This window comes from Apium graveolens, chromosome 5, assembly GCF_009905375.1.
Source record: "Apium graveolens cultivar Ventura chromosome 5, ASM990537v1, whole genome shotgun sequence".
Lineage (NCBI taxonomy): Eukaryota > Viridiplantae > Streptophyta > Magnoliopsida > Apiales > Apiaceae > Apium > Apium graveolens.
The window spans coordinates 298,907,630-298,921,586 of NC_133651.1; the positions used below are offsets into that span (position 1 = coordinate 298,907,630).

Genomic DNA, 13,957 nt, shown 5'->3' on the forward strand with positions numbered 1-13,957 from the left:
CATTTGGTTGTTTATGCTACATGAGTACTATTAAAGCTCATAGATCAAAATTTGATCCTAGGGCTATACCATGTGTGTTTCTAGGCTATCCTAAGTTCTAGATTTAAGTGATTCTCAAATTCATGTTTCCAGAGATGTTATATTCCATGAAACTCATTTTCCCTTTCACAATCAACCTGTCACTTCTATATCTTCTTTTTCCCTGATACAATTTACTTGCCTACACACACTGTTATACCTGATATTTCTACTGATATTTCTGATGACATTCCTTTGCATAATTCATCATCAAATCCTTCTCATACTGACTCTTTATCAATTCCTCCTAGACAGTCTACCAGATCACACAAACCTCCTTCATACTTGAATTCTTATTGTTGTCATGCTGCTATCAATCATACTCTTTGGTGTAATCTCATCAATTATTCCTCTATGCCAGACACTCATAAAGCTTTTCTTGCTAATTCCTGTGAAATTACTGAGCCCAGCTCTTATAAGGAAGCTTCTTCTAATCCCTTATGGATTGAAGCCATGAATAAGGAAATTCATGCTCTTCAAGAAAATAAAACATGGGAATTAGTTGATTTACCTAAAGGAAAGAAAGCCATAGGATCTAAATGGGTGTATAAGGTGAAACTAAAGGCTGATGGCTCATTGGATAGGTGTAAGGCAAGGTTGGTAGCTAAGGGATTCAATCAGAAGTATGGTCTTGATTATCTAGAAACTTTTTCACCTGTTGTTAAAATGGCTACTATCAGAACTTTGTTAGCAGTTGCAGCTAGTAAGCAGTGGTCTCTTTTCAAACTAGATGTCAACAATGCTTTCCTCCATAGTGATTTACATGATGAGGTTTACATGAGAGTTCCTCCAGGCATTCCAAATCCTTTCAATAGGGTTTGCAGGCTTATTAAGTCAATCTATGGTCTTAAACAAGCATCCAGGGAATGGTTCTCTAAGCTACTTGCTGAACTCATTTTACAAGGCTTTATCCAGTCTAAAAATGATTACAGTCTTTTTACTAAGACTTCAGATTCAGGTATTTGTATTGTTGCTGTCTATGTTGATGATATCATTCTGACTGGCACTGATTTGTTGGCCATACAGTCTCTTAAATCACATTTGCACACTGCATTTGGCATTAAGGATTTGGGCAAGCTGCATTATTTTTTAGGACTGGAAATTGGCTACCTCACTGATGGTATTGTTGTTACTCAACATAAGTTTACTAAGGAGCTACTTTCAGATTGTGGTCTTGATCTTCATAAAAGGGTTGTTACTCCTTTACCTGTTACTTTAAAATTGTCTGCAGATTATGGCACATTATTTCCAGATCCAGAACTTTATAGATCCTTGGTTGGTAAATTGAATTTCTTAACTCATACAAGACCTGATCTTTCTTTTGCTGTGCAAACTTTAAGTCAGTTTATGCACTTTCCTTGTTCTACACATTTTGAGGCTCTTCATCATACCCTCAGGTATGTAGCTCATACTGTTAGTCAAGGAATTTTTCTCAAGGCATCCTCTTCTCTTAGTCTTCAGGCATTCTCTGACAGTGATTGGGCTTCTTGTCCTGATTCTAGAAAATCAATCACTGGTTATCTTTTACTTCTGGGACAGTCACCTATAACTTGGAAATCTAAGAAACAGTCTACCATTCCTAAGTTTTCTAGTGAAGCTGAATACAGAGCTCTGGCTTGTGCTGCTGTTGAGGTTACATGGCTAGTTAGACTGCTTAGTGATTTTGGTATAACAGATTTGACTCTTGTAACTCTTCATTGTGACAATCAATCTGCTTTACATATTGCTAAGAATCCAGTCTTTTATGAAAGGACTAAGCATATCGAAATCGATTGCCACTTTACTCGTGACAAAGTTTTGGAAGGGCTCATTCAGCTGGCTTACTTACCTACTAATGCTCAGCTTGCAGAATTTCTTACAAAATCTTTACCTTCACCTCGGTTCAATCTTTTACTTTCCAAGTTAGGCTTGATTGATTCATCCAATCCTAACTTGAGGGGGGTATTGGAGCTACTACAGCAGCTCCACACACTAGTTATGCTGAAAATCATGCACACCAGAATATACTTCCATATTCCTCTCCCACTTGCCACCATATGACAGCTGTAAAAGTTAGTTAGACATAGTTGGTTATAAAGTAGTGTTTACTCTTTTTTGTTGGTTAGCAAGCTTAATGGCTAAGATACAATCTGTAAAAATAAACTCTCTCAATTGTGCTTCTCTCTAAGTTTAGCTCTTCTTCTTCTTCAGTGGTAATGTATAGAACTTCTACTAGTTTTCATTAATGGAGTCTGTTACATAAAGTTCATGTTCATCCTCTTCTTAGTTTGCTGATTGTTACTTGTTTCTAAAGAACGTAAATGACAAAGTTTATCAAGGATCAGGGATAAAGCTCAACAAGTAGAGTTCAAGACATCAGCTTATAGTGTGTCAAAGAAAATGCATCAGTTTACAAGAACATTTTAATCAATATAGTTAACTGAACTTAGATAGTACACACCAGTTACATAAATGGTCCGGAAAGTATCAATAGAAGATCAACTAGTTGTATATGTCTTTAAAATGTAAAGATCAGAGATAAAAATTGCAGGCAAGGATAGGCATGGCTTATATATCATATAGTTAACTACGTCGGCATATAGTATGTAACAGTAGGTAATTCCATGTACCCTAAAAAAAGGACCAAGGAACATAAGAGCAAACAAAGATTGTAGACAATTAAAGCAGATATAATAACAACGCAATCTAATAAAAGCAAATACAGTGACAATGATTGTTGCCAACATGAACCATAACAAGAATACCTTGTCCCTAACTATCATCTTCGCTGTCATCTTCATCAATGTTCCAGGTCCAGTGAACTTTTGTGAATCCAGCAATTTTACAAAGGCTCTTTGTATACCTGAAAATTTGACCATGAAAAAATGCATTCATGAAATATCTGGCCTGTTCATTTCCGGGGGTACACAAATCGGCCTCTCCATTGTCGGGGTTGTACAGATAACAGTTATCATATTCTTGCAGTAGGAAATCACCATTGTTGAAGTATCCTTGAACAAAGTCCACCTTCCAATTTACATCTATATTTTGCCTTAGAGTCCATGATGGTTGAATTCCATCACCAGTAAGGCATGCCTCGTCATCCAGCGACCACAAGTTCATTTTGGCAGGATCCTCATACTTACTCATCCAAAAAATGGCAGCAACAGAATCATTGTATTCGATTATGCGAGTACTATGATAGAAATTATTGAATTCGGGGACAGGCAACTTAATACCGCAGTTAAACACCTCCGCATCCAAATCAAAAGCAATCATGCCATTTGTTCCAGTAGTACATAAAAATCCGTTGACACAAACATCAAATATTTTGGCATAAGCATCATAATTTTCGCTTGTAGGAAAATCACTTGGACCAGGCTCAATGTTTCGCCAAGCGTTTGTATGAGTAGAATAGACCTCAGCAAAAAAGATGTTATTAGCAGAAACAAGCTTAACAACCTTAAAATCATCAGCAATCGAATTAAAACCAAAGCCTAAAACCACTCTCTGCTCATCACCACGAATATTACCCTCGGGAATAAGTTTTGACATCTTAATAGCAGGATTCCAAAGGTAAATGTCAAATATACTATGATAACTGCAGCGAACACAGACAATACCGCAAGCAGAACCAACAAGACATACTAAAGAGGGAGGCATATACGGAAACTCATCTTGAGGAAAAGGAAAGTCCAGATCAGCAACAAGTTGACCAGAATCGAGGTTCACCAGTGACATTGTGGTGTCCGAGTCATCGCCTTGAGTGTAGGTGTGAGCGATGCAAGATCGATCATCAGATGTTTCATTTGAGAATGCGAGTTGTGATTTGACAAAACGAGGGTCTGAGAGAATTGAGAGCCAGGATTTACAAACTGATTTGCATCGAAGTAAATCATTGACAGACAGGGGTAGGAGAATTTTGGATACTATATCATCAGGAATGTCTTTAAGCAGTTTCGATGCACTCATTTTTCGACTTGGCTTGCCTCAGGATTAGTGAGTACTTGCTGTCTCCAGGACACTTTTTTAAATTGAATTGGTTTTATGTAGGGAATGGGTTGCCTTTACACTTCACCTGTAATGGCTATATGTAGAAAGTAGGTGTAAAAAAAAATTCTGCATGGTTTTTGTATCACTATCTTATCCTATCCAATTAATTAATCTTCAGTACACCTACATTGACGCGCCATGAGGAACTGAATGCCTTTAGGCTTGTCTGGAACCCCTTTTCTAAATTTGAAATAGAAATAAGATCTCAAAAGTGAAAAGAAAAATTACCTATAAAGAGATGTATACATATATAGACAGGGTACATGTAAGACTCAAACCCAGAAGACTTATGAACGGTACATACCCAGAAAGTGTTGTGAGGAAACGGTCCAAAGGGTTCGGATAACATTATATGTCCGGACTATACAATGGATCCGGATGTCATGGAGCGTGTTGCATAATCAATCAATACGCGTAACATGTCTATCTTTATACTGCCTTAACAATTAGTAATTAATACAAGATATGCAGCTTACACTACTCTGTCTAAATCGCTCTGAATGCTACAATTATATAGTTCAGTTTCGTATTTATAAGTATCTAGTTAGAGCTGTAAGTAATAGTAGGAGGATGTCCAATAGTGTGCTAAATGTAATGTTATATCTATACTACCCTATAACCCGTGCGATGCACGGACTAGTTATCCATTTATAATTTTATTATTTTCTAAAAAATAACTTATAAAAGACGGTAATTATATATTATTGAGATTAACGAAATTAAATGTTTACATATTATTTTGTATGTATTATATCAAATGATTCAAAATTTAGATAGTTAAACTTTAAAACAAAACACTCAAAATATTATAAATGCCATGACTATGGTTCGAGTTATGAAAATGGAACTGCAGTCATTAAGAGAAGATAAATGAGACAAATTTTTAGAAGATATTAAGAATTTTTGTGTTAAGAACTCTATTGAAGTACCTAATATAGATGACATAATATCGATTCGTGGTCATTCAAGGCGTGAAGGACAAACTATTACATAATTTCATCTGTTAAGATATTTTGTGGGGTTAGTTATTTACTTTCATTATTTATGTATCTTTTTTGCTTTAGTCAATTTATAACTAATCTATTTTGAGTTTTCAATGTAGATATGTTCTGTTCAAAATTGTTTTTCAAGTGATTGATATAACCGAGTTACTTACTGGCATTGCCTCTCTTAGTCCCTGAAAATTCATTTTTAGATTTTGATCTTACAAAACTTCTTCGACTGCCACCTTTAATCCAAATTATGATTTGGTATTATTTTTTGTAATTTTGTTTTTTAAATCTTTTCATGGTTTATTAATTAATTTTTTATATTATAATTTGAATTATTAAAAATAATTTTGGAAGGTTTTTGTTCCACTGCCAGTGCATACAATCCAAACTACCTAGCATCCCAGGAATCCACTATTCTCTACCACACGCAAGAGCCTAGCAATATCAGTTGCGTTACGAGTTCTCAAGTACTCTAACTTGAAAATCTCCACAACCCCTCTACAAAATTTTTCAAGTGATTCACTAGCAGTGCTTTTTCCAATCTTTACATACTCATCAATGTTATCAGTCGGCGCCCCGTATGCAAGCATCTTTACTACTGCAGTCATCTTCTGAATACCGGATAAACCAGTGGCACCTGTAGCATCATTTTTCTGGATAAAGTAATTGTCATGTTGTTGGAGTTCAATTAAAATTCTCTCAAACAGTGGTTTTGTCATCCGAAATCGTTGCCTAAACATTTTGTCATTGAAAATGGAATTTGTAGAAAAATAATCTCATTGTATTCCTTCGTTAGCAGCAAACTTATCACGGCGGATGAAAGCTCGACCACTGATGGAACCAACATAACCCTTTTGTTCGTCATTGCTTGTTTGCTGTTGTTGGTAGCTGCTCATCAATTCCATTTGAAGTATTGTATGCTCATCTTCATCGGATGAATCATTATCAAAATCTCCTCTTTGAATTCTTTTTTTTAAAATTGCTCATGACTAAAAGTTGAATGTGTAGACAGTGGTAACAAGTGAGTATCATATATCATATTAAAAGTTGTAGGTGAAAAAATTGAATGAAGGTTGGTGAAAGTTAGACGGGAAAATTAAACTATAAAACATAAATATGGAGTAGTTGGAAATGTTAGTTAAATATGAAACAAATTTAGTTAAATATAGAACCAACCATTGGAGATATTGTGTTATTTTAGCACCAAAAGGTACTTTTTGGTGCTATATTATTGCAATAGCTATACTTAAATTTAGCACGCCATTGGCTTTACTCTAATAAGTAATTATGTGCTCATGCATGATGGAAAGTTGAGCTACCAATTACATGGATCTTTTTTCCATTGGCTCCAAAAATGTAAAATTGTAATTGATCCAAATTGAGGCCAAATATAGATATAATATCTGATGAAAAATAAGTCATCACTTACATGGTTATCAATCAGATCCAATACCACATGAAACAACCACCAAACAAGACAAAAAAGAAACGAAATAGAGAAAAAAGGTTAAGAATAGCCTAAATGAAATTGAATATGAAGAACTACAAGATAACATTACGGAAAATTCTATCTTTTAGAATGTCTAGTGTTGCTTCACTCTTACTGTAACATCCCGATATTTTATAATTATTTTTAGTAGGATTATTTAATTTAATTATTTATTAGTGTCAATATGTTTTAATTAAATCAGTGTATAAGTTTATTTTTTATTTATAATCAGAATATTGTTTTAAGAGTATTAGTTTAAAAAAATGGTAAAGCTTTTATTAAAAAAGAGTGAGGGTTTTAATAAAAAAAAGGGAAAGATGGAAGAGAAGAGTTCGGGTTTGCTAAAAAAATAAGGGTTTGCTTTACTTTCATCAGAGAAGAGAGGAGAGAGGGAGAGAGAAAATAGATGGAGTTAGGGATGAACATCAAGAATTTTTTGGAGGGTTATGAATTTGGAGTTTGTGGAATTGGGGTTCTTATGATTTGGGATTCTGGAATCGTTAACATTCCCGATAACTAAGATCTCGAGGTATGAATATCTTTATCTTCCACTTCGTATTCGTATTAATATTCAAAATTTGTATGCATGATTTCCAGCAACTCTGATTTCTTGTAAATTATATATCTAATTTGTTATTTACCTAATTGTTGTAATTTTAGACTCCTTGGAACGATATTTCAATTATCTACAACTTTCGTTGTTTGTATTTTTTTAACTCTGCTCGTAAATAGGTCAAAATCTGCTTTTTGTATAATCTGTTGGTTAAATTTATGTTTGGGCGGCCTGACTTCGTAAATTCATATTAAATTGAATATTTGTTCAAAAATTATTAGCAATACCATTCTGGAAAGCTCTTTTGGATATCTGCATTTTGATTTTACATTCCGCTGCCATATTCCATAATTCAGATGCCTTAATTAGTTGGGTTGTTAAACTTACTTCTCAAGTTTCCCTACTCTGAACAAAAATAGTGGGGGAACCACATTACACCTTCCTTGTGTGCAGATTGGCCCATTAACCATTCTGGAAAGCTCCTTTCAACATCTGCATTTTGACTTTACATTCCGCTGCAATATTCCACAATTCAGATGCCTAAATTAGTTGGGTTGTTAAACTTACTTCTCAAGTTTCCCTTTTCCAAACGAAAATAGTGGGGGAACCACATTAGGCCTTCCTTGTGTGTAGATTGGCACATTAACCACAGGCCTTATTCTAATGCTTGACGATTTAGTCCTTTCCAGCCCCTTCTTAATCCTTTTGGTATGCCTGTTGTTCCTTGTTCCTCGAACCAAGAGACTTTAAAGAGGATGTGGATGAAAAGGGAGAAGAAAATGAAGACGGTGACAAAGTAAATGAACACTATTTTCTCAGCCTTAGCAACTCGTTCCACATAACATTGCATTTAGGTTGTCTAGGAGAAGGGTCATTATCAATAAATCGACTTATTTTACTCTCCACTTGGTTGATGTCTTCCGCCTTCACTGCCTCTTTTGATTTCTCGAACTGTTGAGTTTGCCAAAATGGAAATAACTTCCAATCAAAAAATAGCTCATCAACAAATAACATTGTTTGGTTATCACTTGAGAGAAACTCGAATTCCACTTTAAGTGTTTTTTTCCCTTTCACTACTGCCGAATTTAGATTAATTGAGATGAAATCATCATCATCAAGCGAATCAGTGGATAGATGCAGAGGTCACATCAACAGTTTTTAAGGAAATCATTTTACTTTCTCGGGCTTTTAAAATAGGAACTAAGAGTGACGAGTAAACTCATGAGGTGTATGATTAGCATCTGCATGTAAACACAACCGGTGCTTTACAATATTCTAATCAATATATTGGTTCTTAAATAATCATAATTTTTTATAGACGATGACAAAATTTAAACCTAATGGTCCGGTAAAACAGAAATAAGTGAATTTAAGGTTAAGTGTGTATATCGAAACGCAATAGGAAACCTTGGAGCTACAGACAAAAGGTTGTCAACTGTGGTTTTAGAAGAAATGCTTAATAGTTTAATAATCTACATTTTTATTGGACTTATACTGCTTGAATGTGTAGTTACAATAGCAAATACGAAATATCTTATGTTGGATATAAATAAATACATAACCACGGATCATCTTATGCAATATTATCAAGGTTAAAATTTAAAACTGTAGTGCGGAAGCGTACCTGATTCCATAGCTCTTAAATATAAATATGGTTGAATGACTTGATCGTGGAACTTGTGATTCCTCTTGCTTGATTATGGATTATGGGACTTGATCTTCCGCCTCTAGCCGTATCTCACTCAAACTGATGGGAATGGAGGAGTAGAGATTGTGAATAGTCTTGGGGACCAAAACCATATTATATTCTTTATATAGTAGCCTAATTAGACCTCATTAACCCTAATAAGGCTTACTATGGGTATTACACATTACATAGCTCATACCCAATAAGATGTCTTTGGACTCTTTTTTTAGACCACTAAATTAGTCCAAATATAGAATAAACAATTAAATATAATTGTTTTAATTTGTAAGCCCATAATATATAGATTATAAAAATAATTTAACAATCTTCCACTTGGGCATAAATTACTCTAAATAACAATTACATTCAATAATCATATGTGCGTACAAAATTTGTTTATCTTTTAGAACATCTTCATAAAACAATCTGGTCCATCTCATATATAAATATAGAACCAAAGCGACCTTCGTCACATTAGCGTAACTTGATCATCAATGATCACTACACAAATATATTCAATGACATAGATCAAGAATGGATGTGTAACAGGAAATTATATGCAATGTGATCTCAATCATGCCTATTTCCAATTGATCCTTAAATACATTAGTGAGATCAAACTTATTTCATTCAATATTTATGTCAAACCACAATTTAAAGATAACTCATTTAGAGCAACAGAGAGAATAAATAAAATAATAAAAATAACTTCATTCTACAGAGAACTGAAAATACATAATGTATCATAGTAGTTAGTGTCAAGAAACAAAAAAACAAACTCCCACTAAACCTGAACATCCTCCAACGAGACAACACCCATATGAGCAATATGCCCATGAAAGACCTTAGGTGTCAAAGCTTTAGTTAGTGGGTCTGCTAGCTTAAAGTTTGTTCCTATGTGTTCAATGGATACTATTTGATTTTGCACTCTCTCTATAACAACTAGATACTTAATATCTATATATTTTGAAGCTTCAGAGCTTCCATTATTGTTCGAAAACTCAGTTGCAGAACGATTATCACAGTATACTTTTAATGGCCTTTCAATTCCATCTACAACCCGCAATCCTGTGATAAAATTCCGCAACCATATAGCATGATTGGTTGCCTTATAACAAGCTATAAATTTTGCTTCCATGGTAGATTGAGCTATGAGTGACTGCTTAGCACTTTTCCAAGATATAGCTCCCCCAGCTAACATGAAAACATAACCAGAAGTAGATTTTCTCATATTTATGCAACCACCAAGATCAGAGTCGGAATACCCAATGACCTCCAAATTTTCCGATCTCCGATAAACAAGCATATAATCTTTTGTTCCTTGCAAGTACCTCATAACCCTTTTGACTGCAATCCAATGATCCATTCTGGGTTTACTCAAGTATCTGCTTAACATACCCACAATGAACACCAAATCTGGCCGGGTACAAACTTGAGCGTACATAAGACTCCCAATAGCCCAAGCATATGGAATGTTCTGCATCTCTTTTCTTTCGAGTCATTCTTAGGGCACTGTTTCAGACTAAAATTTTCACCCTTCGCAACAGGTTTACTTATATGTGCATAATCTTTCATGCCAAACCTGGCAAGTACCTTTTCGATATAGCTCTTTTGTGATAACCCAAGGATACCTCGAGAGCGATCTCGGTATATCTGAATTCCTAATACAAAAGAGGCATCACCAAGATCTTTCATCTCAAAACGATTTGATAGAAATCTCTTAGTTTCGTGCAATAAGCCTAAATTATTACATGCCAATAATATGTCAATGATATAAAGCACCAAAAATATAAATTTACTCCCATTGAACTTGTGATATATGCATTTTTAACAACATTTGACTCAAAACCGTATGAGACAATAGTCTGATGAAATTTGTGATTCCATAGACGGGAAGCTTGCTTTACACCATAGATGGATTTTTATAAGTTTACAAACCATAGACTTTGAATCACTTATTTCAAAGTTCCCTGGTTGTGTCAGGTATATGGTTTTATCAATGTCACCATTGAGAAAAGCTATTTTAACATCCATATGGTGTAGCTCTAAATTAAAATGAGCCACAAGTGCCATTATTATTCTAAAAGAATCTTTCGATGATACTGGAGAGAAAGTTTCTTTATAGTCAATGCCTTCCCTTTGAGAATAACCTTTTGCCACCATACGTGCTTTATATCTCTCGATGTTGCCTTTAGAATCCCTTTTGGTTTTAAATATCCATTTACAACCAATTGGTTTCACACCTTCAGGCAACTCAATAAGATCCCAAACGTCATTGACCTTCATGCATTTCATCTCATCATTCATGGCATCAATCCATTTTTCACAATTTGCACTTCGTTTGACTTGTTGGAAATTGACAGGGTCATTTTCCATTACCCCTATATCAAACTCATGCTCTTGAAGAAATACAATATAATCGTCTAGAATTACACTCCTTCTTTCTCTAGTGGATCGCCTAAGTGGCAATTCTTCTTGAGGTTGTTGAGTTTTCTCTTCTTGAGCATTATTCCGAGTCGCAGTAGGAGGTGCGATATGCATATCCACATTGTTGTCTTGAACTACATGAGGCAAAGAAACAGATTCTTCCTTAAAGACAATATCCCTAACTTTATCTCTCCCCTCAAACACAACATCCTCAAGAAATTTAGCATTTCCCGTTTCAGAAAAGGACTTTGACAAAGGATCAAAAAACTTAAAACCCCATATCCACTTGTTAGATATAAATAAATACATAACCACGGATCATCTTATGCAATATTGTCAAGGTTACAATTTAAAATTGTAGTGCGGAAGCGTACCTGATTCCATAGCTCTTAAATATAAATATGGTTGAAAGACTTCATCGTGGAACTTGTGATTCCTCTTGTTTGATTACGGATTGTGGGACTTGATCTTCCACCTCTAGCCGTATCTCACTCAAACTGATGGTATGGAGGAGTATAGGTTGTGAATAGTCTTGGGGACCAAAACCTTATTATGTTCTTTATATAGTAGCCTAATTACACATTACATAGCACATACCCAATAAGATGTCTTTGGACTCTTTATTTTAAACCACGTAATTAGTCCAAATATAGAACAAACAATTAAATATAATTATTTTAATTTGTAAGCCCGTAATATATAGATTATAAAAATAATCTAACATCTTCAAGATTTACGCCTATTTTTTGTCGGTTTTGATTAAGACAAAAGAGACAGAGCGAGAGAGATTCTGCTCAGATATCATTATATTTATAGATTAGTGATAATAGGGTTGATTAATAAGGATCGATCAAAGATAAAGAAGCTTTGATTGTCTGCCCTTCTTTATAGATTAAAAGAGATCATAGTCTAGTATAACATGAAAGTCCTAAATATGTGGCCTCGTGAGCTTTACTTAATGGTGACCGTGTCGCCCTTCCGAATTTTAACATTTTGCTGGTATATTCTTCACTTCAAGTCTTCAACAGTACTGTTGGTACATACAACATTGAATTTTTATTATAAAGAGTTTTTATATTATGGTATATATACATATCTTCAAATACATTGTTATCAGATTGAATGATAAAAAACACCATTATCCAGTATTGTAAAATTCGGGAATTGGGGAAGATTGTTATCCAATAAGGATTAATCGAAATTCTAAAATCAAATCGATTGGGACGTACTTTATAGGGAGTTAATCGGTTGAATCAGGAAGTTTTAAAACACTGATGATCTTACTTATATATTTAGTAGATTTAAGATTCTCTTACATATATGCTTATGTGCTAATCTTGTCTACAAATCTATCTATTTACTATTGTACAGAAGGAAACTTAAAAATAAGAAGGTACCTCATATTACTATTTAATGTTCTTTCATTGATCATTATATTTTATTACCATTTCTTTAATTATAACGTGTAATTTATTGTGAAATAAATAGATCAAAATAAATATAATATAATTGGATCAAAGAACAAAATAAATTTTAGATGACTAATAATTGGATAATGATTTCTCTATATCTTCACCCTTTATGACAATGAAGGATAATATCTAAAAATTATGATAATAAAAAGAGAAATACTAGATTTTTTAGATTTTTTTCCCATGTACAGCAAATTCCCTAATAATATTATGAACCCCGTGTATATAAATATTTGTCCACAAATTAAAACCCGCCATATGAGTCACGTTATTTTTTAAAAAAATTAGGAAAGATTTTTGAGAAAATAAACAAAAAAAATGTGAACGTTTGCATGCAAAGATTTTGTTAAAGTAATCCTACCAATTTTTCTCTGATGTAAAAGAGTGTAACATATAATTACCGGTTTACCACTAATTAATTACTTTGGCTTAAGTTGCATCACAAATAGAGGTGGCCAAACGAATGGTTTGGCTCGGCACGATCGGAATTCGGCTCGCCAAAAAGTCGCCTAACTCGCCTCGTCACGTGCCGGTTCATTATTCGGCACTACTCGAGCCGAACATGAATTGGAAGTTGTAAAACCGGAACCGGCCCGGAACTGGCCCGGAACCGGACCGGAACCGGCCCGCCTAACCGCCTGCGAATAAACAAATGAGAAATTGTTCGGCTCAGCCCGCGAGTTGGTGAATTATTCGGCACGACCCTTGCGTTGGTGGCACGCGCTTCACCTGCTCTATTGTAACAATCAACACAGCAACGTTTCCGTTTGTGTTTTTATGTTTTTGTTTGCTAGTTTTAAAACTACGAGTAATGAATAAAAAAAAGTTGTAGACTTGCAGTTGTACAAAGAAAAACATTAACATAAATATAATTATGTTTCTCTGAGTCACCAACATTCATAATAAAAAAACAAAAAAATCAGTGGATTTGTAATTGTTATGCACAGTTACACACAGAACAAACTGAATAATTCGCTTCGCTGATTCGCTTGAACCGAATAATTCGTGTAACCCATGTAACTCGCTTAACTCGTTTAATTCATGAGCCGATCACGGGTTAATATTTCGTCAAACCGGCACGGCACGGCATGGCTCGTTCACTTCCACGGGCTGTTCACGAGTTAATTGAGTATTGAACCGGACCGCCAAAAACTCGGCATGGCTCGGTCGGCCCGCTCGTCTGGCCACCTCTAATCAGGAGTAAATTAACCCTTACGTCATAATATT

General features: G+C 34.6%; 2 protein-coding genes across 2 annotated transcripts; both read right to left on the reverse strand.

Moving 5' to 3' along the window:
- Positions 1 to 2,829: 2,829 nt before the first annotated feature.
- Positions 2,830 to 4,029, reverse strand: LOC141661089 (putative F-box protein At3g16210). Its single transcript, XM_074468071.1, has one exon. The coding sequence runs from the start codon at positions 4,027 to 4,029 to the stop codon at positions 2,830 to 2,832; it is 1,200 nt and encodes a 399-aa protein (XP_074324172.1).
- A 1,465-nt stretch (positions 4,030 to 5,494) lies between these two features.
- LOC141661090 (uncharacterized) lies at positions 5,495 to 6,007 on the reverse strand. Its single transcript, XM_074468072.1, has 2 exons — positions 5,907 to 6,007; positions 5,495 to 5,834 (listed from the first exon to the last, which is right to left on the reverse strand). The coding sequence occupies exons 1-2, from the start codon at positions 6,005 to 6,007 to the stop codon at positions 5,495 to 5,497; spliced, it is 441 nt and encodes a 146-aa protein (XP_074324173.1).
- Between the last annotated feature and the right edge of the window lie 7,950 nt (positions 6,008 to 13,957).

Bases quoted from the DNA above. Each gene is read 5' to 3' on its own strand.
- LOC141661089 (XM_074468071.1), bottom strand. From the start codon at position 4,029: ATGAGTGCATCGAAACTGCTTAAAGACATTCCTGATGATATAGTATCC.
- LOC141661090 (XM_074468072.1), bottom strand. From the start codon at position 6,007: ATGGAATTGATGAGCAGCTACCAACAACAGCAAACAAGCAATGACGAA. The intron at 5,835-5,906 runs GTTTGCTGCTAA...CAAAATGTTTAG, and splicing joins GCTTTCATCCGCCGTGATAA to GCAACGATTTCGGATGACAA.